The sequence below is a fragment of the Gymnogyps californianus genome, chromosome Z, assembly GCF_018139145.2.
Source record: "Gymnogyps californianus isolate 813 chromosome Z, ASM1813914v2, whole genome shotgun sequence".
Taxonomy (NCBI): Eukaryota; Metazoa; Chordata; class Aves; order Accipitriformes; family Cathartidae; genus Gymnogyps; species Gymnogyps californianus.
In genome coordinates, this window is record NC_059500.1 from 60484048 (window position 1) to 60510343 (window position 26296).

Below are 26296 nucleotides of genomic sequence, written 5' to 3' on the forward strand. Positions count from 1 at the left end.
CTGCAGTGACTTACATCATAGCGCATTTATTATGTCAAGTTCCATGTTCTTCTTAATTCATTTAGCTGATTATTCTATGGAAGTTTCAACACTTTTAGAAATGACACTATTTCTGTTAATAAAGTTTAATTATGAAAGGAATATTATTAATATTTAAATAATTAAATAACTTCTAGCTAATGGAAAGCTAAGTGTTGCTGTCTGCTTTCTCAACATAGCAGGCATTAGGAGCGTTGATAAAGTGGAAAGTGTGTATGTTTCCTCATTTATCCACAGTAAATGGAATAGCAAGCCTCCTCATTTAGGGCTTATGTACACACTTTTGTAAGCAATTTATAGCTTGCACTGCATGACAAAATGCTGCTGTTTCTGAAATCTTTACAACCCATCTATTCCAGACTAGTACACTAGGATGCCTTATAGTCTTCGTAGTGGTCATTATGTAGACTAAAACTGCTATGAATACCACTTTGACAATTACTTGAGTGAACAGTCATGATTATTTCAATACAACTCTTAGGCAAACACATTTAAACAATTTTTCAAGCAAACGTAACAGTAGTCTCATGGCTCATACCTCCTGTAGCAATTTGTCTAACTTCTGCTGTAATTCAAGGAAGTATCGTGATGTGATGAGGCCCTGGTGGGACTTATCCAAACAATCTCGAGCCAGTTCTGTGATCTGATGGTGGGTAAAACTGAGCACTCCATCTGCCAGGGGAAGGACGTTCTCTGGAGAATGATTTGTTATAATTTCCCGCAGCCTCTCTTCCATCTGAGCTGTGGCCTATAGACAGATAGATACATGATACATTAAATCAGTTTTACATGAAACTAACACCCTCAAAGCTTATTTCTGATTCTGCAACATTTCTGCGCTGCCTGAGAAGTTACCTAGCTGCAACGTGTGAAATGACTGAAGCAAAAAAACCAAGCAAACAGAAAGGCAAAGTGACAGATGATGTTTCCCCACATTACCAGTCCAGAAAAGCAACAGCCTTACTGTTCTACTACGCAGATCCTTCCCTTTGTCTGCCACTGGTGATTAACTAATTAACTAATCTTGTGATAATCATTAAACAGAACTAGTGGAACACTCATGACTGTAAAACTTTAAGTCCAAGTCAAAATAATAATTTAAAAAAAAAAAAAAAAAAAAAAAGAAAAGAAAAGAGAACTCATGGGGGTCTACTTTGTTCTCCTAAAACTGCAGATACTACAGACCAGAATATCTTCCTTCCTTTCGTACAGGTCATACCATGAAAATATTTCACTGGGCAGAGTTTGAATAAACATTAGCTGATTAAAAGCACCACAGGCTCACAGGTCCTGCCAGATGTGTCTGTTTTACAGAACCAACTGTCTGGTTCTCACAAAACTGCAGATGCTTAAAAAAAACCTTAAAGATATTTTTATTACTAAAAAGTAATCCCACACCTCTTAGTTCATATCTCAAACACTGAAATGAGTGGGTCTTTCCACACTTCAGATTGCTGTTCAATCGCCCTGCAAATCCTGACAAATCTCTCTTCATATTGCTATGAAGAAATTCTTCTATTTTTTAGGCACTTTTTGGAACAGTATCAGCTTTACCTTATTTTATTTTCCAGGGGTCATCAAAATCCTAGGAGCAACCAAGAGCACAGTGCTCTGAGCTACACACCTGCACCTAGGAACTCATTTGTGTCTCAGACGTCTGGACATGACAGCAACATGTCCTCATTTGGTATCTCATAGTCAAACCCCCACAACTGTGTACTATCTTCACAATTAAAATAAGTACATAATGAGTGTTTGGGAAAAGGAATAAATGCCACTAAAGGAAGGAATTTGTAGGTATATCAGCAGATGCTGCAAAAGACTTAGCAACAGAAACTATCTTTGCTTTACTAATTCAGTATACATCTGCCCCAAGTACACACCACCTATTGAAATCGAATGTACCATCAGTTTCCAATCAGCAGAATAAAATACCAGCATGATTCATTTCAAAACCAGTTCAGCAGCTTTGCCAAATGAATGTCCAGCTCTCAGCAGGGATTTTCTTTATTGTGATTTTATCTTTGCAATAAGAACTTGGTGATGCTTTATGAAAGCCATTACAGGGTTGGATCATTAGTTCCCATAACAAAAACACCACTTACTTAAAACCTATATAGCCTATCAGTTTAGATACTGGGTATCTTAAATATAATTCATTACCTTTGGGAACCTTTCTTTGTAGACATGGTTCATCATAATTATTTCATTGTCACAGCAGGCAGGAGAACGTCCAGGGCTGCAAGCAAAGCAAATTATCCCTTTAAACTTGTCTCAGCATGAACTATAATTAGTTATTACATTTTTGTACAGTTTATTTGCAACAAAAAGTCAACATAGGCTTCACCAGAAAGGTACATTCTCTCATCAGTGGTACACTTGGTTCCTTTCTGCTACTTCTGACCAGGTCCTAAAGATTATTTCATGTGCTTGACATCTAACTGCTAACTATATTATTTTCTTAGGTTGTAACTACGCTTCAGGATACAGGCAGTTTTGCCACACTTGTGAACATCACCTTTTTCTCAGAAGGGCAGAGATACATTTAACTATTATGGCTATACCTGCCCCTTTGAAGGTTACATAAATCAAAATAGCAAGACCTGACCAAGAACTCTGTTAGCTGCAAGTGAAAAAGTTGAGAAGAACATTTTTTTTCCTTTTTTTTTTTTTTTAAACAGATCATTAAAAAAAAATCAAAACAATCTATTTTCCATCTGACCAGCAGATAAAGGCAGCACCTTCCTACAAATAATGCTATACACATGCATGAGTTCCATCAATGCTGGGGGCACTGTGCCTGTAAGAAAAGCATGAGACTTACAGGAAAACAATCCATAAAAGGTACCCATGGCCTACAAAACTGCTTTTTGCTATCATGAGCCTCATTGTCTGTTATAAATTCCTCTGAAAAATCTCCATCTGATTTTCCCAGGTTGGTGACACTGGCCCATTCAGTCTGGTCTAAAAGATGGGGAGTAGGAAAAAGAGTCCACAAAGCGGATGCTATCCTCTAGGAGTGACTTTATCATAGCACATACACAGGGGTTTCTTGCATGAGCAGAACTGGCTTTTGGCTTTCTAAAAGGGCAAAAATGAACACTAAAATTTGTCCCAAGATATCACAATGGTGGGTCCTTTAACTGATATGGACAATCTGTTACGGACATCCACAGGCAAATCCACTGAGGACAGGGTAGGTACATAATTTCATCGTAACACTTCTGCTGTATAATCCCCTTTCAGAAAATGCTTGCCTCTTCTTTTTTCCCCTGGAGCATTTGTACACATTCTGTGAGTTCAAATGGAAGTTTTTAATTTTTTAAGTGATAAAAGCATAACAGAAATTCAAAAAAAATCAAAGATGTGGCAATAAATACAATACAGTTTCAATCTGTAATCTTCTAATGAAAAAATGGGTTTTTTTCTTAGTAATCATTGTGCAGTTTCATGTAGGTAGTGACTACATTTGTCACAATAGTCTACACAGGTTTTAAAATAAATCAAAAAGCAGAGTTCAAATATATTGCGCTAAGAACTCATTCATTAAGATTTGTGTACCTGTGAAACTATTTTTGAACTTTCGAAAGGATCAATACAACAATTAGAAATATAGTACTTCCTTTTCTTCCCCTTCCAGGTCTTGAAAACTTATCCATAAAATTCATCTGTATTTTCCAAATCTAAACTAATCTGACAGTTTAGAACTGATCTTGCATAAAACACGTCTTACACAAACAGCCACTGCAAATGAAATGCAGAGGCCTAGACTTTGGGAAACAAGAAACTGAAGTTCATCTTGGTTAAAGAAAATAAATGAGTGTACATTCTCCCACCCGCCCATTTGTTCTTTATCACATTTCTTTCCAGATAGTGCTACGATATAGATATATTTTGAATTAGTTTTGCAAATAAAGACTTTATTCTGTGAACAGTTTGAACTCTGGAAGAGAACCAATGCTACAGTCAGATCAATAATGACTAGCTCATCAAGACAGTTCATGTGGGTTAGCTGCCTTCATTAAGACCTAGCTTACAATGTTAACCACTGAAGTAAGCCATGACCAAAACCAGGAGCAAGAATTTAAAAGGACTATTCATAATTCAACCTCAGATGCGTACTTCTTATATTATACTTCAGCAATTTCAAAAACAGTGAATGCTCCCAGTGTACAAAACCATGATGCTCCAGAATATGTGAATTTAGGTCCAACCCCTACTTCCAGATAGACAGACTCACCTGAGACTTCGGGACCGAGGGCGCATTGCAGTGGTCCTGCACCTGTTATCACTGGCAATGCTCTCAGTGGTACAGAAATGTTTAGACAAAAAATGTAGTTCATCAGGTGTTGGTTGGTATGGTAACTGATGTAGCTTCTCTTGGGATGAGCAGGACGACTACAAGAGCAGGACAGAACACAAGCTTCTATCAGAGTGGAAAAACATTTTCAAGACCGTATTCAGTGCTCATGAATAAAGCCATTTAATTTAAAAATTATAGTTACCGTTTCCCATGCCTGACTATCAATTTAAAGAAGAAAATAAATAAATAGTCTCAACTTAATGAGCTAAATATAGAGTAAGTATAAAAAAAACCTACTTCAGTCCCAGAAGAAAGAGCCACTGCTTTTCAAAAGTTCAAATTTCCTCTAAGGCAAAGATGACACTTAATGTCAGTAACACCCACCAATACATAAGAATAGTTAAAACGAGGCCTGCTGAAAATTCACTATTTGAGTAGGACAGCGTAAGTATGATAACTGTAGAGTACAACTTACTGCCACAACACAAATTGTAAATCTACATAATGAAGGTACTTCATTATCCATATTTAAGACATTATTGATGCTTTTTAAAATAAAATGAAATATAATCTAAACTTGCTGAAAAAATTCATATGCTATTTTCTTATAAAATCCTGCACATTCAAAATGAAGTGAAAGAACTTAGTACATTTATCAACATGGGTTCTACAGCTGACAAAAGTGAAAGGCATTACACTCAAACTATCCGCTTAGTACAGAATTGGAAGATACAGACAGGTATGAAATTGGAAGTGCTACCACAATAACTAGCCTTGCAAAATTGCATGTATAAAGCCACACTACATAAAGTAGTGCAGATGATCATACTATCATATTTTACTGTCTTTTATGCAGCGCAGATAGCTACCTGAGCCACACTAAATGTTTGGAGGCAGAACTTTGAAACTACTTCCCTGAGCCTGGATTTGATGTCCCTGTAAAGAACATATACATAGTTCAATGCATTAACAACCAGCCTTGCTAATCTGGACTGAGTGTAGACAGAGAAACGCTCTCCTGTTTCTGGTGTCAAAACTAGTTTCCAGTATAGCTCGTTCACAAATATCCTTGTATGACTGCACAAAGCTGCTTGGTGCCATGCAGACACTCCCTTTATTTTACCTGCAGAGGGGAAGAAGTCCAAAAACTTGTACATCTTTCTGGAGCTGTTCAGTCTCCAGCTGGCTTTTTCAGGAAAATTAGTTTTTTCTATATGTCAATCTTCACGTGCACATTATTGTTCTTATCTGTTTTCGCATATAGGACACTGTGCTGATTTTGGCTGGGTTAATTTTCTTCATAGTAGCTAGTATGAGGCTATGTTTTGGATTTGTGCTGAAAACAGTGTTGATAATACAGGGATGTTTTCGTTATTGCTGAGCAGTGCTTACATAGAGTCAAGGCCTTTTCTGCTGCTCACCACCCCACCAGCTAGTAGACTGGGGGTACACAAGAAGTTGGGAGGGGACACAGCTGGGACAGCTGACCCCAACTGACCAAAGGGATATTCCATACCATATGACGTCATGCACAGCATATAAAGCTGGGAGAAGAAGGAGGAAGCGGGGGACATTTGCAGTGATGGTGTTTGTCTTCTCAAATAACCATTATGCGTGATGGAGCCCTGCTTTCCTGGAGATGGCTGAACACCTGCCTGCCGATGGGAAGTGGTGAATGAATTCCTCGTTTTGCTTTGCTTGCGTGCGCGGCTTTTGCTTTACCTATGAAACTGTCTTTATCCCAATCCATGAGTCTTCTCACTTTTACTCTTCCGATTCTCTCCCCCATCCCACTGGGAAGGGGGAGCAAGTGGCTGTGTGGTGCTTAGTTGCTGGCTGAGGTTAAACCACAACAGACACCAAGGCCCCTACCTGGCTGCTCTTTTATTGGAGGCCAACACAGTAAGAACTTCTTTGCTGTATCATCCCTAGCGAGGGAAATCAATGAACTTTCATACTGTACAAACATTGCCCTACATTGCTGAGGTCAGCAGGTAATATCCAGGCCAGTAAGCACAGGAACTACAGAGTCTTCATAATTTCCTGGCAACTTGTATGGTAAGGGTTGAATATATCCTAATTCCTAGGAACTCAAGAAAAGATTACTTATCACACTAGATCTCATGAAGTAATCTCCTAAAAGCAAAAGAGAAGAAAACCCACTGCTGGGAAAGGTTAACTTGCACAGGACTGGTCTATGTGGGAAGGCTGCATCACATCAGAACAAGTTAGTTAGCAAGATTGCATTACCTTGCTTTGCTGCAGGCTAAGAAGCATGCACACCAAGAATTTACCATAGTTCACATGATAGGTAGTAACTTGTTGAGTCACAGTAACTCATTTATGAAATTCAGCCTTAGCACATTACCATGCATAATTCAGCACACAGCATAGATAAGTTCTTTCTTATCTCACACTATGGCAGCTAGTTGCAGTTAACCTCACGGTGTTACTTCCTACAGCCACACTCCATAAGATAAAAGATACTGTAGCACAGGGAAACTTCCCAATACAGACCATCACAGATGGTTATTTCTACAAAAATCAATCTCCACCTCTTCAGCTTCAGGGGATTCTGGGAAGATCAGGAGGACAACCACCCATACCACACTTTTCCTCATATAAGGTGTCACAGAGTCCAGATCCAACAAGATTAAAGCGAGAATCTTCCTTTCGCTAACAACTCTCAGTTATATCAGGGCCATCACAGGCACAGAATGCGTTTTCTGGGAGGTCTGAATTCTGATCTCTGTACAAATCCAAATTCTTATAGCAAAACTCTTTATAAAAATTAGCTCTCCTGGCATTCTAGAATAGCTGCTCCAAAAAAATCAGGTAAGATTTAACATATTTTTAATATGCACGACCACAGTGCATCATGGCAATGCAAATTGTTCTTCCAACACAGAAAGGCAAATTTGCAGCCGATACCAGCTAATGTAACCCCAACGTCTCTTTCCTCATCTCCTTACCCTATTTCCCCATTCAAGTAAGCTTCCACGAATATAATCTACTGGCAAAAATATGCAACCGAGTATTCTCTCACTTCAGCATTTCTATAGGCTTGCTCTCCTAGAAGACACACAATCATCTCAACTGCATCTCATAACCGGCAAGATCTGATTCAACTCTGCTAGAATATGACACACGAAGAGTTTCTTTTCAATCGAATAATCTTAGCAGGAGATATTTTAATTTAATTTCAACTTTGTTGTGAGAACTGGCATATGTGGCACTTGCACCACATCTAAACCCGTGAGCTTCCATTAAATTGCTAATTCCATCAATCTCTTCACTTTCAGTATTAAAAAAGAAAAAATAGGCTAACAAGAAATGGTGATCTACACTCACCTGAGCATAATCGTGACTACCACAGACCCTTCTGCCCCTGCTTTGACTTTCAGTTGCTTGTAAAGATCAAAGTTGTGCTCTATTGTGATGCGTAAAAACTGCTTCTGGTCTCCAGTTGATACATCTCTGGATTAATGTGAATCTTATTTATCCAGCACTGAAAAGGGAGCATTCTGTATGTACACTTAGGCTATTGTGTGTGAAGTGGTCTCTCATTGCCTCTAAGAATTTGTAAGAATGTAGAGGAGGAGGATGCACAGTACTAGCCATTTCAGATTCTAAAAAAGTACAAGAAACCCATTAGACGGGCACACTTCCAGTTTTCATTTTCTGATTCACGTATATCATTCAGTGGGTAAAAAAAGAAAGTGAAAAGCATCTCTACTAAGAAGTAAAGAAACAGTGGCTAGATTTGAAATTCAGAGGTTGTCCCAGTGCTTTTGCAGGGCTCATCAGCAGTAGAGGATTCTTGGGGAAAAAAACCCCCAAACCTAACCATAAGAAATATATGGCATGAATTCTCTACTGCTGGTTTCTTCAACAAAATTCAAATTTATTTATTGGAAAAACAGGTTTCTTTCCACAAGTCAGAAACTGTTTGTTCAATGCTAGGGAAGACATCTATTTTAATATTTATACGATGTGGCCTAGTCAGGAAATATCAAGGGAGAACTCAACAACAGTCTGTTATGGGAGTTAAGATACCTACGTCCATAAATGACAGTGCTATATTTTTTCATAAGAAATGCAAAACCAATGTAAAACTGCTCCACATTCCAGGATGCATACAGTAGTCAGTAAACTTATGTGGGAAAGAAGTATATGAACTAGAATTACCATTTTAAAATTGAAGATGTCAAAGAAAAAGCACATGAGTATGGACTGAAAATTAAAACTGTGTTTTGATATGTTTCTGACACAGATTTTCATTTCCGTTCTAGCACAAGCCTGTTTCTTATAAGAATGATGGGGTTGCTATGGCAATTACTTATTATCTGACATAAAATATATTGATGTAAACGAGGTTAAGTGAAGAGCACAGCATATTTGATCTAGTTCCAATGAGAGGTGTACAAACATGCACTATGGAAAGTGGTTAGGGAATTAATGTGAAACCAAGCAATTTGCTTGGCAAAAGTAAAATCTACACAGGAAGGCAGGCAGAGGTCAAAAATCAGTGCTGCTGAGGAACAGTTCTTAAGATACATGAAATCCCTCAACCTGGTTTGAAAGTCAGCAAGAATTGACTTGACTTTTCAGAAACCTTTGTGGACAAAAGAAAGAGTTGATCATAACATAAAATGGTCACGTTTCATCAGTGTACAGGATGTGGAACCCAACTATTTCACAAGAGAAACAGAACACACCCAGGGGAAGAGAAAGCTTACTTAAATTGTAAAAGAAACATTTTTTAAAAACCAGACATCAGGTGTCCAGTAATATGTATCATTCGTAAAACAGTACTTTTGTTAATGATACATCCCTAAAAGTAAAAAACAAGGCTAAAGATACAAAACAATTTTTGAAGAGTCATAGTTGGATCTACAAGGACCAAGCCCCTTACTGCAGAAGATAAAATGTAACCATCAAAATGCCAACTATTTGCTATTTCCAAAGCAGACTTCCTCAACAGCTTTATCTCCCCAGTTTCTCAGGTGTGACTATCACAACAGACAGCTTAGTTCCAGGTTGTAACATGACCCAGTACTTCCTCTCTAGTATAGAGGTGTGCAAGATGTGCAAAAGTACAGATTCATACTTCTCCCACTGCCTAGCTCCTAAGTATTGAAGCAGGATCTCATGCACTGCCATGGTGTATGTCACAAGTCAGATGGTACATGCATGGCAGGGGGGCTGATACAAGATCACATCAAAAGGATTGCTCTAACAGGCAAAAATTAACTAATTAGACTTATATTTATCCTATTAGATCCAAAGTATCCCAAAGGATTCTTCTAACTATAGCCATCTAAAATGCTAAATATCTAACCTATTATCATGCACTAACATCTCACTATTGCCAAAGAAAAAAAAGACAGGCAAATGTGTGATTCATCCCATCTTAAGATAGCAGTCTAACCTAGAATGGATGAATCATGTCACAGAGTGGTTTCTCTTTCTTTTCGTTATCAAGGCAGCCTCACTTAAGACTTGATACCTAACTACTACATGGTTAAAATAAGGCAGTATGTCTCCCTTCCTACTGCCCCACAGATCAAAAGACGGCAGTTAAACACTACTCACTGCCACAAAATATCTCTAAGCAAAGCACACATTGCCTACAGTTTTCTTCTATTTCAGTGAAGTAAAGCAGTTTTGTATCCCATATTAATTCAAAGTCTATCAACAGTAACAAAATCTACATTGCCTTCCCCTAAGAGAACCACGCTACATTTAAGATAGGGCACGTAACGGCAATCTATCAGCACAGCAGAGTGGATACTTACAGAAACAGTTGAGCTGGGTGTATTTGTACCATAGCCAGAAGAAGGGAGAGAAGCCAAAGACCAGCGGCGACCATCAGTCCTGTTGTGAAACTGAGGTTAGTCAAATGAACACTGCAGTATCCTAACACAGAAACATCCGTGGAAGTATTACTGTGTAAAACTGCATTCCAAAAGCATGATACAGCGTAAACTTTCACAGGGGACCAAAATAAACAAGCATTCAGCAAGGATAACTCAGGCTTACAGACTTTTTTTTTTAGTGTGTTTTTCTAGTTAAAAATCTATGAGATGAAACAACCAGAAAGTGAATGAACAGGTCCACAGAATTGGTGTCTCACTAATACACACAGAAATGGACCACAGGGAGTCTTCACAACTCTCAGGTCCATCAGATGAAAATTAATGAGAAGCAAATTAAAAACTTCTGAACAAATTCAAACCACAATGCTCTGAACCACAGAATAACCACCACAGTCTGCCTAAAATACACGGGTAGTGCTTTCTTAAGTGACATCAGTACAGGATACTAGCAAACTAGCAGGCGAATGTCAAGTAACTGCAAAGAATGACTAGGTAAAAACAAACTTGTTAAATGTTAGATATGTAAATCAGGAAAAACGATTTTGCAGCAAAAATCATGCTCACTCAGAATTAAAAAAAAAAAAAAAAAAATCATAACCAAAACCAATTTCTGTTCTTCACTGCTTGAGGTGAGCTACACACAGACAACATGGAACTTGAACATTCAAAGTGACAAACCAAAAAACAACTATGGGAGTCGTGTTTGGATTTTTGAGGAGGTAACATTTACCTGTCATTTCGGTGCCCATGACTGGAGTACAATTGTATCAAATATGTTAAAAAAAGCAAAATAATACATAAATAACAAAACAGGACAAGTTTTTATTAACAAACAGTATGATAGTGGGGGAAAAGAGAAAGGAGAATTGAAGCTCTGTTTTACAGCCAGTACAAAGATCATCTCTCGAGTCTGATTTACACAAAAAGTACAATTCCATAAAGGAGAACTGAAGTCATGCCAAATCAGGAACCTTAAACCTCTTGATGCAACTTCCCTACCCTTCAAGCTAACTGTCTAAAAAACCCCTCGCTTCTCTCCATTCTAAGGCCTTCTTTCCTACTGCCATTTATCCATCCACAAGCTACAACCCAAGTCTCTGGGACTTTGAATACATACAGTGTGAGAAAAGAAACTACAGTACGTAATTAGTGTTAAAATATAAACAGAACATGTGCTACACGGACTGCTGACTGTACCAAAGACTGAACTCTGGAAAAAACTTCCTCCTCCTCCATAATTTTGTTTTAAATTCACTAATTATCCTCCCTTCTCCCCGTCCCCCAGGTATGCATGAGCTACCTCCAGATGAATGAACAATTCCAAAAGGAGCTTTCTTTTCATTTTGGCTCAGCTGTGCAAGCTAAATATGTTCACAGTTGAAAGAACAAGAACTTGGAAGGTATTTAAACATGTGTGAGACCCATATATTCTGCAGCCGATAGACAGAAAGTACCTCCTTACTGAATAACTCATATTGAACAGGGTTCCTGCATCACACAGCAATTCTCACACAGAAAGGCCATCGAGGGTGGGGATGGGATATCATGGAAAGTTATCTGCGAAGCAAAGGTGGGAGGATAGGAGGCATCCATAAGGGAAGAAGGGGGAAAAGGATAGCAAGCCCCTACAGCATTTTCCCCTGGACTCTCATACTCGTTTGTCCCTGCCCTACAGAGCGGTCCTACCGACTTCCCAGCAGCTCTGGAAAGCAGGATTTGTCACCTACCCATGGGCTTGTAGATGCTGGACTTGTATGTACCAGCAGAAGAGGCTTAAGTGGTGTCTACCAGAGGCACAGGCTATTCCCGGGCAGTGATCATCCCACCAGATGCGGGCAGAGGAAGGTGACACTCCTGCTTGTTGCTGAGAGGCCTCTGGAAGGCCGCTCCAGCCTGGTGCACCAGCCAGCAGCATGGCAGAGGGCCACCTTCCCACTGCAGCTCCCTTTGCTGCTGCCACTGCATGGCGTGGTCAGCAGCTGATGAGAAACAGCTATGCTGGGAAGCCCTCCTTTCCCACAGGAGGCTTCCAAACCATTTCCTTTGCCTTTCCCTCCCTTCCTCACACTTCCCCAGCTTTTTGGTATCCCTACTGACTGGAAGGCAGTGGATGGAAAAGGAATATCCATACACCTATACCACCTCACCTCTGCTCCTTCAACCTGCTCTATCACACACACACACAAACTGTCCTTCCCTTCCCTTGTATTGTCATTAAATTTACAAAACATAACAGAAAAGGCATAAAGTCAGAAGTCTGAGACTGCTCTCATTAACCACAGGTCACTTTACTATCAAAACACATCCTTATCAGAGGCTATATGAAGACAACCACAACACACGTACCAAATTCTAAGAAAACTTTACATTAACACTGTTTTAAACTTAAGTGTCATCAAGCATTTTCACTGTAAACCTAGAACAAAATCAGTTTCCATAGAAAATTGCTCTGAAGAAGTTTCTTGAATCCCTCTGAAGTGGTGAAATATTTTGAAATCACAGAAACTTCTTACGTTAGCATTCTCTTAATTAAAGAATTTATTTAGAGCCCATTACAGAGCTCTAAAAATGGTCAAAATCCAAATGAAACACTGGTAAACAAATTCATTTTTTCCTCCTGAATTTTAAGGTTTGCAAAAACATAATGATTTAAACTTTCTGTTGATTATGGGTGGAAAAGGAAAAACTTCCTGCTTGCTGTAGTCTAAGTAATGCTCAGTCTTTCACATCTGCTTTTTCCATTATAAGCTATTTGTGGATTTAATGAATATTTCTAAAAATATGCTCACAAACAAATGTAATCTATGAAGAGATAGCTTTCCTTTTCTTAAAGATACTATCAAGAGGAAGCAGATTCAAAAGAAATACTCAACTTTCTTAAAGTGTTGATTAAAAAAGTGACATCATGCTATTAGGAAGATTGACTAGATCTGCTGTCACAGATGAATTATATTCAGATAAAAGGAATACACAAGTCAAGTTTTCTCCCCTTTGCAGCTTCTAAAAAGAGTTAAGTAATTTCCTTGCACTTACTTTTGAGAGCTTGCGTGTGCTACTTGACTGACCTCCCAAAATAAAGGAAGTAAAACTATAGCTGCAAGTGCTGTCTCATCGCAAATGCAACAGTTACATGCCTGGCACTACTTAATGACAAAGAAAGCCACAGCATTCCAATTTCATTTTTTCGTGTATATACTCTTGGGTCAACATATAAACTCTGCCTACCCTCCCAGGCTTAGAGCTAATGAACATATTATTTGAGGTAGGCTGACAAGGTGTTAAGTGATAGGGAACCACACTGGCATGAACAGGCAGTCTCCCATGACATGCTATCAACTTTGGTTATGGTTCATTTAACAATAACTTACTTCATAGATCACTTCAAATTCACTGTAGATCTTCAAAAATTCTACTAGCATTAATTAATCCTCACAACACTCCTATGACAGAGCTGACTGTCTCAGTGGTACAGATAGTGAAATAGGTCAAGGTCAGGTATTAAAGGTATGGTGACAGTATTTGCTGCTGCCAGTAAAATCAGGCCCTGAACTCAGGACATCTGTAATAGTGCTCTTATAAGCGATGCACTTCTTACATTGTTAAGAAAAAAATATAAGAAAAAACCTAGATGTAGCTTAAAATTTCCCCATATCTCAATGGATGAGGAGATAGTGTCTGAATTGCATCCATTCCAATTATTTTTTTTTAAATTAAAAAAGGTATGATTGCATTGTATCAATCATCCACTACAACTTTGTTGCAACTGAGGTTTAAGAGAGTTTACATAAGCAAGATAACACTTGTCATTCTAAGTGATAGACTTGACAAATATATTTGCAATTATCTTTTAATATCTGGGTCCAACAACATTTCCTCTATGCAAAATGCATGCTGCATGCTACAAACAACCTCTTACCTTCGTGCAAAAGAAAAGTGGGCTGAGGCACTGGGAGAGAAATTTCTAGGGCTATCTTGAGGACTGTTTCCTGTTGGTGGGGATACACAAAAAAAAAAAAATTATTGGGGGGGGGGGGAAAGAACCCACTAAAAAACATTCAGACATACTAATCCAAGCATTTCCAGGCAGGTTAGAAACTAATTTCAGAATTTCTTCTCTCACAGTCTCTGAGAAAATAAACTCTGAAATAGAATCTTATTTCTACTCACTTTTCATTTATATTTGATTTTTAGTTATTGGATTTTCTAACTCATAGAAAACCCTCTATTTAGCCCTTTGAGAATTCTCAAATTAATCTGAGAATTAAAGCTTAAAAAACCCCAGTATATTGGCTTGAAAGAAACATATTTTTACATGAGAAACAAGGTTTTTTTAAAATCACACAAAACATTTGAAATAAAGTAAATTCATGAGCCACGTGATTTAGCCCTAACACAAAGTCTCTACAGCATTGCCACAGGAGCTTTACTGTGATTTTTTCATTGTTCATTTTTTTCCCAGCTCCAAAACAAACAAGCAGACAAAACACACAGAATAAATTTTTTTTCCCTTAGTTCTGTTAGACCGAGGCATGGAAATGTGACCACCCTCTGTGATGAGAAGAAGCAACTGCACATTGTGAACAGGTTGTAACTTTAGGGTCTGTTACTTCCTCATATTAAAGCACCGGACCTCCTGCTGACCAGCACGAGTGCAGAAAGGCGGCAGCTGCTGGGAGCTGCTCCTGCCACTTCTCCCCTCAGCACCTACAACTAGAGGAGACACAGCATCTGAGGAAGAAATAAAGATGACCCCTGGGGAAAAAAAAGAAAAAGAAAAAAACCAAAACCACACCAAAAGCTAAAAGGATTCAATTTAAAGTAGCACTGGCATAGATCTAAAAGTCAATCCTTCCTTAAACAGGGAACAGACTGCAACAACAATACGTTAAAGAAAAGTAATGCATTTGTTGTAGCATTTTATTTTTAGACATGAGACCACAACATTAAGCAACAGATAAAAAAAGCTCCTATGTACCCAGTTAGAATCAACATTTAATTTTTGAGGAGAAAATTACTACCTACGAGTGAAAAGGCCACTACAATAGAGAGAGTCCTTAAAAGGACTTCAAGTGGCCTTGATTTCTACCCAAATTTTTGAATTAACATTGCATTTATCATAGTGATGTCCTTAACAGATCCCATTAATTCTATACGAGAAAGCATAATCATGGAGTCATTAGGTAGCAAACACAGAGACCCCCCCACCTTTTTTTGACTAGAAGCAGATGCAAGATGCTTTTTGAGTTGTGCTTAAATCACATCTTCGCAGCTGCTCTTCCCACAGCCCCAAGAGACAAGGATTCCACTCTCACTGGCCAATACCTCCAACCTTTTTTTGCCCATTTATCTATCACGGCTGAATTACGTCGTTCTGACATTCCCTCCTCCCCCTCAAGACCTCAACTTCTTCACTACCCTTCAGACACTTCTGAGGGCCTCGATAATTTCAAGGTGCCAAGGATTTTCGTTCTCTGAAGGGGGTGGGTGGGAAGCAGAGGGAATCTGAAGCCACACATGTGGCACAGATTTCAATTGTTATTGGGGGACCAACACAATTTATTCTTGTCCTGCATGACCTGCAAACACCAAATTACTGAAAGCAACAGTTAGTTTAATTTAACGGCTAACTAGATTTCTTTTGCTGCTACCAGAGCTTCTTTAATAAAGATAAGCTAAAAAAAATAAAATTGTAACATTGTGCAGATAAAACATGATCACAAACTTTAGCTACTGCACTAGAAAGAATCAGCTGTAATTTGGAGTGTGTCATGGACTTAGATAAGAGCAAAAAAAGACAAATAAGGTACCTTAGACTCTGGCAGAAAAGCAGAGAATTGGGCTTGCTGCAGTGAGACGTAAACAGCTTTTGACAGGAAATAATTTGACAAACCAGCATATGGGGGTTTGTAAACAAATTCCTTTCCTCTGATACCTATTTCAAAGTTATATAGGGATATATGCACGTATTTAACACACATCAAGGACATGCCTAACTGTCCATCAGTTAGTCAAAACATATGCGTAAACTTCACATAGAAGGCAAAAAACATGGTGGAAGAATGCAGTAATTTTATAGCTGTTGCAGTGGATTTGAGGAGACACAATGCTGCGAACTACCTCACTAGACTCAACAAAGATCACTTCCTTACGGACAAAACCTGAAGAAGTCAAAGTCTTACTCAGGAAGAGCATCAGATCCTGTTATTAGAAAAATCAATTTGCAAGCACTATTTCCCATAGCAAACGAGCTTTTAAAAAAACAAAAATGGCAAAGCCACACACATAATACCTGGAGACTAAATCCTGCGCATTTATCTAGAAGTCTAAGAACTTAGACAAGCCTGGAAAGAGAATGAAAATCCAAACCCTGAATGAGTGGAGAAACAGCTAATGCTATTATGGGCTTAAGGTGTGGTGTTCCAGAAAAGCAAGGTATGTTAGAAGCAGAGTCCTATACGTGACCTTCATCCATCACAGCATTCATCCACCCATCTGCAAGTCAATACCTGGGAGACTTTCGAATACAAAAACCAGTGCCAGTTAACTCTCTGTCCATATGTGCAGTGCTTGCTTATTAGTCAAATCCCGCTGTTCTTTGGGATCTGCTGGCTGTTATATGTTTTAGTCCTAGGGTATCTCTATGCTGCTGAGATTACTGTCAATGTTTCTCATCTGGTAAAGTAAACCTGACTGGTGGTCAGGCATCAGGTAAGTAATAAACCCCAGCATCCTCTGGGAGACACAATGAACAGGCAATCAACATACCAAAACGATACGCTACCTCATGACAACACACAGGGTAGCTCATTTTGCGAGCAGCTATTGTTAAGAAAACTGTATTGAGACTAATTAAATTGTGATTGTTTTGTAAGCAGCTTCAAGTCCTGTGTGTTTGCCACAGAGGGATAATGTTTTATATCTTTTAATAAGGCCTATGTTACAGTCACTGTATATTATTAAGGTATTTTTAATAGCTGTCTACTTACAAAATAAAGAGTTTCACATGCAATGACTTTCTGTTAGTACTGAGGGAATAACAGATTAATGATAATTGTTAGCCCAAATTCCTGATGAATCAAAGACAAATCCAGCTTGAAGTCTTGATGTCATTATTTGATCATCTTTTAAAATGAATCACAGTACCTCAGCACCCCAGTAACACAATATAACAATGGGTCATACGTTCCTTTGTGTCAGTTTCCCTGGTGGTGAACCCGTGCTGCAAAGCGAACAATACACAAGAAACCATCCACCAACAGTTACAGGTCTGACTTTCATACCATGACAAATGGTGCCAGTCAGCAGAACACACAGTTGGGCAGCAGAATCATTTTGAATACTTCTGCAGGTGCTTTCCACTGAGATTCACTCAGAGGTGAGGAGCTCAAGCTATTTCAAAACCTGGATTAATTATGCTTCACACCAGCAAACGACTTTCCTCAGTAACAGCAAGGAAGGTTTGCATGCTCCTTAAATCCATTTGCCAGGATGCTTCGCATGTTCTGACCACTACTTAAAATACTGGCAGCGCTATGTTTGAATGGGATTTAAATTAAAACTCAGTTGTATCTGCATGTAACTTACCACTTACACTTTCCTCTCCTGTCCCTGAACTAGTAGAAGATGCTCTGAAATTGCTATAGCAGTTTTACTTTACTCCAAAGCAAGACTAAATAAAAAGTTTTATTTTAGCAAAACCATTTCTATTATCCTACATGTGACAACAGTCAGAACAATTGAAATATTGTATTATTTTCCTTACTGTAAATAACAGTTTTTTTAAAAAACGACATTCAGAACCCTGCTTTAATCTTTAGCTTTCAGCACTCCCATATTTCACCATGAAAACACACTAAGGCTTCATTCATTTACAGACCTAGTCCTCCTTTCCTCAAAATCCAGTCAATGCAGACTGCAGCTAAAGCAGAACAGCATAGAAGCTGCATATGAGATAGATTCTTCGTTGCTTCAAATACACTGTAGTAAGCCAGTACTCATTATCACCTACCTCGGACAAAAATCACAGGATTAAAGTTAAAAATCCAGGAAATCTAAATTTGATGCACACAACAAATGCCTCCAGTGTGATTCAAAGCCTAACACAACTAAAATATATGGTGCAAACAGGTTTGGTCGTTACTATACTTCAATGTAGCTAAAGTATGTCTATCAAATGAAATTATCTGATGCAAGCAGTAAGTCCTAATGTAGTGAGAGCAGAATATTAGCAGTCAGCACTCTAACAGTGTCTGCCTAGAAAGGTCTAAGCAGACCTAAAAAATCCTAGAAAAAGGATTACAAGTGGAGGTAAGACCTCCTTGGCCTTACATTTTGCTTTAGGCAACTGCATCATGTAATCCCATTCATGAATTTATTGAAGCCAACAGGAAAGGTCATGTTTGTCCCTGCCATACTTCGTGGATGATTCTTCAGGAACCCTCATGTTCTGGTATATATGGCCAGCATGTATTTCTCATCCCATTCCATGAAGAAAACATCTCTGACTGATTTAGATGACAATACAGGCTTTTCCGCCTTCCTGTTGCTAAGGCAAGCAAGTAATAGTCTTTCAGTCTTACACAAAAAGCTCTCATTTTCCTTCCCACCAGCCTTTCTCCCCATGTGATCCCATCTGAACATGTATGACCATAAAAGCACGCAGTATTCCAGATGAAATTTAACCAGCACATTGTACGGTGGCATGAAATCTTCCCAAACTCAATTTAAAATTACTTCCTTTATACATCTTTGGAGATTTGATTTTCAAAGCTACACTAGACTGGTCCTTGCAAACATAATCTGATCCAGAAAATGCAGTCAGGTCCTGCCCTAAATTCCTTAAAATAGATGAGCCCACAGCTTACACTAGACATTGCTGTTACTGGTCCTCCAGCACAAAATGCTGCACGTTGCTATGTGATTTCATACTTTTTTATTCCAGTTCTTGAGATCATTCAGTCACTTCAACACAGTTTCCCAATGCTGTTTCATACTGGACGTCTTCCAAACTTACATCAGCTACAGTAATTTTATGCCAATATCACTTATGAGAAGATTAAAAACATTTGGCCACAAAACCAAAACCTGAGGACGCTACCGATAACCTCCGCTCCCACTTTATAATATTTCTCATTTTAGCGCAACCCCCGTCTTCTCCCCTTTAAACAATTTCCTACTTATCTTGCAATTCTTGTCCTAGTACTTGTCATCTTAGTGGCACCACATGAAACATTTATTAAAATACAGACAAGTAAGATTTACAGCATTGCTCCTAACAGCTAAATCTTGTTCCTACAGCAGACACAATTAAACAGCATCACATGTGACTATTAATCATTAGGGGTTAGTATCACCCACAGGAACAAGCTCCTATGACTGCTGAGGTGGGGACACCTGAACGCCCTGACTTGCTGAGATTATAATCATTCACTTTGCAGGCTGGGTGGTGCAGATGACCTGCCTACGCAGCAGCAAGCAGTCAGCTGGAAAAGCCCATTAATGACCAGGGCACCAGATGTTGTCCAAGCTGATGCTGCAACCCTTCACTTCCCACAATTCTGAATGTACCCACAGTTCATGCAAAAATTAAAAGGATCTTTCAGCAGGTTTAACGGCTTCCAGCCCAGATACTAAAGGCAAAGGATGTCCAAACAACTAACCTAAGACAGTTACTAGTAATGATGAAGTTTTGAACCCAAAGAAACGACATGGTATAGATTTATGTTCTATTTTCATAAGAAAGACTTTATGTAGTGAAAGCTGATATTATTCTTGAAATCTTTTATGATCTTTACACATATGCATAAGGCATAATGGGAGATTTCAGCTGCAAACTAAAGTCTGACCTTCCACCAACACAAATTACCTCTGCAGGTAGCTACAGGTCCTGCACAGAGGAAAACGGCATTACATGTATTGTATTAGTAATTAATGTATATAACAGAGATACTATATATCTGCCGTATACATTGTCCTTTTCCTATCCCCTTTTTAACTCTCAGTCTCAGACATTATACCTCTCTATGCACTCCCAAGCCTTGGACTACTTACTGCTCTAGTAACTCTTTACTACAGCCCATGAGCCTTCATGGTCACTGTTGCTTACAAATGAATCTGCCCCTTCTTTGACAGGTGCTACTCATGCACTATTTGCGCCCTGCACAATATACTTACTTCATCAGTGTGGTGCTGTGTCACTTGTCTCTCCCTCCCATCCTACCACATGAATCTGAGAATGACTGAGATGGTAAGGCTAACAATTAAAAACTTAAGTATTCAGCGTTTGTCCAATTCAGCTTGCATCTGTAAAGATTAACAACAGACTCCTGTGTAGGAACAATCCTCTATTATCCCCAGAGCAAACAATGAAAACTGGGGAGGAGGGCAGAAATTTGCCTGAGACCTCTATATGACTTTCTCATATGGGACAATTATCATCATCCTAAACTTGGGCCACTGGTCCTCCTCAAAGAATGTCTATCTAAACTAGAGAACAGCCAGTGCCTTCAGTTCAGACTGCATCTGGGAGAAAAACAGGACTACAAGGAAGAACATGGGTATAAAATGCACCTCAAAGAGTTATGATTATGTCCAAGAAGCTTTTCTTGTAGAATAGAGCACTACTACTCACATCCAATCTGTTTTGGCTAACTCCAGTCCAGATTGTTAGAATTACCTAGTAGCAACCTGAGCTCTTCAGGTGGTCTGAAGTAATGGCACATTGTTTCCAAAGGTGCAGTCAGACCTCTAAAAGATTGCTCTGCAGATATCAAAGATGAAAACATTCTTGAGCAAAGCCACAGATACTGGCATGAGAGCTAATGGCAGTGCACTCTGACTAAGAGAGCTCCACCTTGATGCCTTCACATACCTTGCTTCAGTTGACACAGAGGATGCATAGCACTTTTTTGCCCTCAGAGGTGTGAGGTCTTGGGGGAAAAAAAAACAGGTAGCTTAAACGAGTGGTCTAAATAAAACTCATCTCAGGTATGAGACGCAAGCAAAGGTAACTAAGCATGTATTTTGTCTGTTCTCCCAACAAGCAACGAATTAATGTAGAAGGGAACAGGTTGTTTGTAGATCCAAGGGTGTCCTCACAAGGGATGAAAATACTGACTTCAGATACCTCTGAGGCACTCAATTCCCAAGCAACGCCAACAATCTTAGGACTATACAAGAAGGGCCCAGGATAACACTGAAGATTATCAAGACAATAATTAATAGAAATTGATCCTGGATAGATTTTGAAGAGAGTTTGACAATCTTGATTCCCTTCAGCTTGAATACCCTATAATAAAGCGATAAGAACCTGCAATACCAACTAAGATGGTACAAACATGAAGTGAAGAACCTAGTCCACTAAAATAAGAGCATCTAATGGAACTATTTTCAGTAAGGGCAACAGCAGGCTCTCCCCAGAGATGGCTGGAGTACCCTGACAGTAGGGAGTACAGTAGTGGGATACAATACCCTAAGAGAAACAGATCTGGCAGAAAAGTACTGATGGTATGAAACCAGAAGCCAAAATGGTTTTAAAAAGGCACAAGCAATCAGGGTCATTGTGCTCAAACCACAGCAGGTTATGTCCTCCTTTTTCCTGTTTTCATGGAATCAGGAAGGAGCCCAACAAGGAACCTCTAGGCACTTCCTTTTCAAAACCAAAGCAAAGTGACTTCAGAGTATGTCCAGACCTTGAAAGTGGCCTCAGAGATCTCCCTTTCAATCTCTCACCTTGAAGCAGATGTGACTGTTCTTAAAACTATGTCAGAAGATAGGCTGTGGCAGGGCAATCTGATGCCAGCCTGACAAAGCCCAAGTTCAGTTAACTTTCCAAGACATCAAAAGACAGCAAAATGTAATCTTGCAGCATATGGACAGAACTAATTGAATATCCTAATTTCTGGCCTAAAATGCTATTAAGTATACATCACTATGTCCAAGCATATTAAAATAAGTCCTAAACTTGCATTTCCAATCACATTTGAAAGAGAACCACAAGCACGACTTCTACTTGAGCCAGGACCCGGCTGGCTGACAGATGAACATGTTCTGACTCTCTATGCCCAAAACAGCTCACCTTCCTACTGAAGTACTACAAAGGACCTGCAAAGCACTACCTCTCCTCACTCCAGAACCAGAAGAAAATTCTGTGTTTTGAACACGGTCCCTGAGGTCCCCAAGGAACAGGGAAAGTAAGAGAGGGGACTAGAGCATAGTAAAGTGGAACTCTCAGAGCCCACATGTCTTCACTAGCGCTTTTGATTTTTTTGAAGACTCACAGAAGCATGTTAGGCTTTTTCTAAACGCAGAAGCAAGGTAACGAAGACAGACACAATAGAAACAAAGAAAAGAAAAGTGGAAAGAGAATAGCTCTCAATGCATGTATAAACATGTTGAGAAGATGAAACAGGACTGAAGAAGCTAGGAAAGCTGACAGCCTGGGTTTGCTGCAACCTCTCTCTTTCTCCTACAGTCAGAAGGACTGCTGCACAGAACCGAGTGAGAAAAGAATAATTCATCAAAAGGTGCGATGTGAAGGAGCTAAATGTTTCTAAGGACATGTGGGACTGAAAGAGTCCTCAATGGCTCAAGCTCCCAGCTCTATCACCAGTTAGCCTCTTGAAAGGCAGATCCAAGAATCAGTCTTTTCCTTTGACAGCCCAGCGGCAAACAATTGTGCAACGTCACATGAAGCTAGATTAGCTGTTAGCATCCAAGCAGCCTAATCTGTCACACCTGCACTCACCTGGGCAGATTGACAACATGCAAGAAAATTTTTTTTAGAGCAGGATCTCTCCAATGTCCTCCACATTCTGCATAATCTTACTAGGACATATTTGCCAAAAATGCATGTTATTACCACGGCTCAGCCAAGGATAGTCTAATGAATAAGCCTGTTTTCAGCGAATGCAAGTACTGATACTTTGCTGCATATTTAGCTTGCTCCATCCTCCTCTAGGATTGGAAACTATTTTGTTTCCCTCTCCCTCTTCTGCTTCTATTGTTTCCTCCTCCAACAGCAAACACTAATAAGAAAGATGTGAAGGTGTTAAAGAAGGTCATCTCCAGTCCCTCTGAGACTTGGAGCTTGTAGTACACGCTCCTGGCAGAAAGTCTGGTGCAGGCTACAAAAGAAACACTTTCAATTTAGAGAACTTTTCTAGTCGAATCTCACCATTCCCAGCTACTTTCCAGACGTAGTCAAAAAGGACCCTAAAATCATCTAGCTGGACAGGAGATATACCAGGTTGTTTCAATGGAGTCAAGGAGGCCTCTCTGACTTGGAGTAATCCCTCCTAGTCAATGCCCAAAAAACAGAGAGAGACAATAAACTTTTGAGGAAATGTGTTTTGAGATGCTAAAAATGTTCCTTTTTAAAATGAAGACAATCATTATCAATAAAATATTTATTTACGGACTTTCATTCAATCTTTAAGAGCTTCAGGTGCTTTAGAAGCAAAACAAAATGATCATCAGTTTATTGCCACGTTAAGTGAAGCACAGAAATTTCCAGCAACTTGCCTAACACCACAAATCCTAGGCAGCGAAAGCACTAGGAATAGATTGTTAATACCCTACTCACTGACTCCACTACCTTTACCACACATGCAAGCTATTTTATATCCTTTTCACACTGAAGTAGGCCTAGAAAGGGAAGGGGTGGGAGAGGGTGGCAGAAAATGCATCAGAAAGTAAGAATGCAAGATGGGGAAATAAAAAAATAGATACGTGATCCATGTTAGGTATTTCTGGACTGCTTCTCACCATAACATAGTATTTATGGATCTAAACATAACAGAAATTTGGATGGAATGATATGCAACTTTCTGCTATTATAACAGTGGGAAGAAGAGTAGTGGGATAGAGAATTTGTCTGTTTTCGTTTCCTCATATAGACATTTTAAGAATTTAACAATAGCAGCAGTAGCATAGATATAAAATCACCTGCATGAGCTGAGAGCGGTGAATGAGGCCGAGGCAGAGCTGGAGACTGGCCACTGCCCATCAAACTCTTCCTGTTGCTCGTTCTACAACTGTGGGGAAAAAAGAGAGGAAAGAAGACATTAGCATCAGAAATACAGCATGTACCGCATATGGACATTTTGAGATTCTGCTACTTTGTTCCTTCACTTCCCAGTCTCCTATTAAAAATCAGAGCTATTGTTGTTTTTGTAGGCATGTCCAGGAGTCTATGATGATACTGGATAATGGCAAAGACAGCAGTTTCCAAAGAAAATGTACCATGTATACTCTTCAGGCTTGCACGTTTGCTGTTCTGTGCTAAGACCAGCGTTCGCCTGTAGAGTTATTTACAAAATGTTCCTCCCTGACTGCAGCTTGTTTCTCTGCCATACACTTTTTGTAATATATAAAAATATACAAGCATAATGTGAAAAACAGCCTCAAGCTTAGAATCACCATTCAATGATTAAACCTATTTCTGTTGCATGAACTGTAGCTCCAAATCACATGCCACGAAGAGCAATGATTTATCTATCTGAGAATGATACAATAATTATAAATCTAATTATTGAGATAAATTTCACATCTGTGCCTTTTGTCAATGGAACAGATGATGCCTAAGATAAATACATTTTTTTACTCATACATTTCTCATCTTCAAAGTCACTAATTTCCCATATCACAAGATCATTAGGCAAGATAAATAGTAAATTAATGCATCTATTAAACTTGGGAAAGGACACTGTTTTCATAAATACATCATACAGTTTTAAAATATTTGTCGGCAGAAGTGTTTTTCTTTTTTTCCTCTTTCTATGATAATGAATATTCTCACAAACATAAATCCCCAACACTGCAAACAATCATGCACAAGGAAAATAGCATCCTGAAGTCAAAGAGACCGTAACTGTGTATAAAGTTAAGTGCATATGCTAATGTTCACAGCACTGCAATCAGATTTTTTTTCTGTAAAGGTTTAGAAAAACTCAAAACCTCTAAAAGGGGAAAAAATCATACATAAAACCATTTCATTAACACAGTAGGTTCCAATAGAAGCAGATTCAGATCATAATTGTAGATGTCTCCAAAGATGAATTTTGTAACATTATGATCTCTATATAACAGCCAGAAGGCAAGACTGATTAGTCTGTATAAGGTGTAAGTTGAACAAAATGCAAAAGAAAGGATGGAGTTTAATAGCATAAATAGATAAGTAAAACAGACCCAAAAGTAATCCAAAGTAATACTGAAAACAAGGAAAATAAAAAAGAAAAAGGCAGAGGAAATGTTGACTATGAAAGCAGTACAGAAGCTACCTGCAATATGCCAAAAAAACCCCACAGAACACTAAGACCAGTTTCCCCTTGAAAAATATTTTGTGAAGCAGCAAGAGTGCCATTCCCAACTGTTTAATGGGTTAAATGCAAAGTTCATTTGCATGAATTGCACAATGAATTGCCATATCACTTAATTATTACAATCAATTAAACAATGAGTTAACTCGTGAGTATATACTTATCGTTACTGCAGATCTATGCAAGAAAAGAAAGCGCAAAATGATTGCAAGATTCACATTTAGAGCATTGGAAAAGTCAAAACCTATTCAAGACATACATTGCCATTTCTAAGCTGAACAAGCAGGGAGAAATTTTTAGATGTGAAATTATATACATTGTTTTTAGGAATCTGTTTAGATTAAGCTCAGCATTCTACAAGTATTTTTAATATACTCAGCACTTAATCTACTTTTTAAATGATGGAACTTGAGCAAATATTCCATTTAATTAGACAACAGTTTCAAAGTCATATTGTTTCCCCCATCTCTAAGTCATGTCCAGCTGAAGAATCATATTCAATTCTTCTCTTATCTAAGAATGGTCCAAATTCTTCCTTTTGGCTTCATGCAGTATCACCGTATTTTTGGTAACTTTTCTTGTATCATACTATGACAAGCCTCATTTTATAAGCTTTGTTATAGACATTTAATGTCTATACGACATCTAATGAAGACATAATTATAGACATTTTATAATGTTTTTTAAAAGCTTGAATAACTGTTCCTTTGCAATTCTCCAATCTAAAACAACCCAGTAGAAACTTTTGGTATTCATTA

General features: G+C 38.7%; 1 protein-coding gene across 1 annotated transcript in view; it reads right to left on the reverse strand.

Annotated features, from left to right (window-relative positions):
- MAST4 (microtubule associated serine/threonine kinase family member 4) overlaps window positions 1-26296 on the reverse strand; it is a 293953-nt gene that overhangs the window by 50459 nt on the left and 217198 nt on the right. Inside the window, 7 exon segments of the mRNA XM_050913748.1 lie at window positions 578-787; window positions 2203-2278; window positions 4280-4437; window positions 10141-10219; window positions 10952-10972; window positions 14138-14207; window positions 24166-24254. Coding sequence (XP_050769705.1) covers window positions 578-787; window positions 2203-2278; window positions 4280-4437; window positions 10141-10219; window positions 10952-10972; window positions 14138-14207; window positions 24166-24254 — 703 coding nt within the window.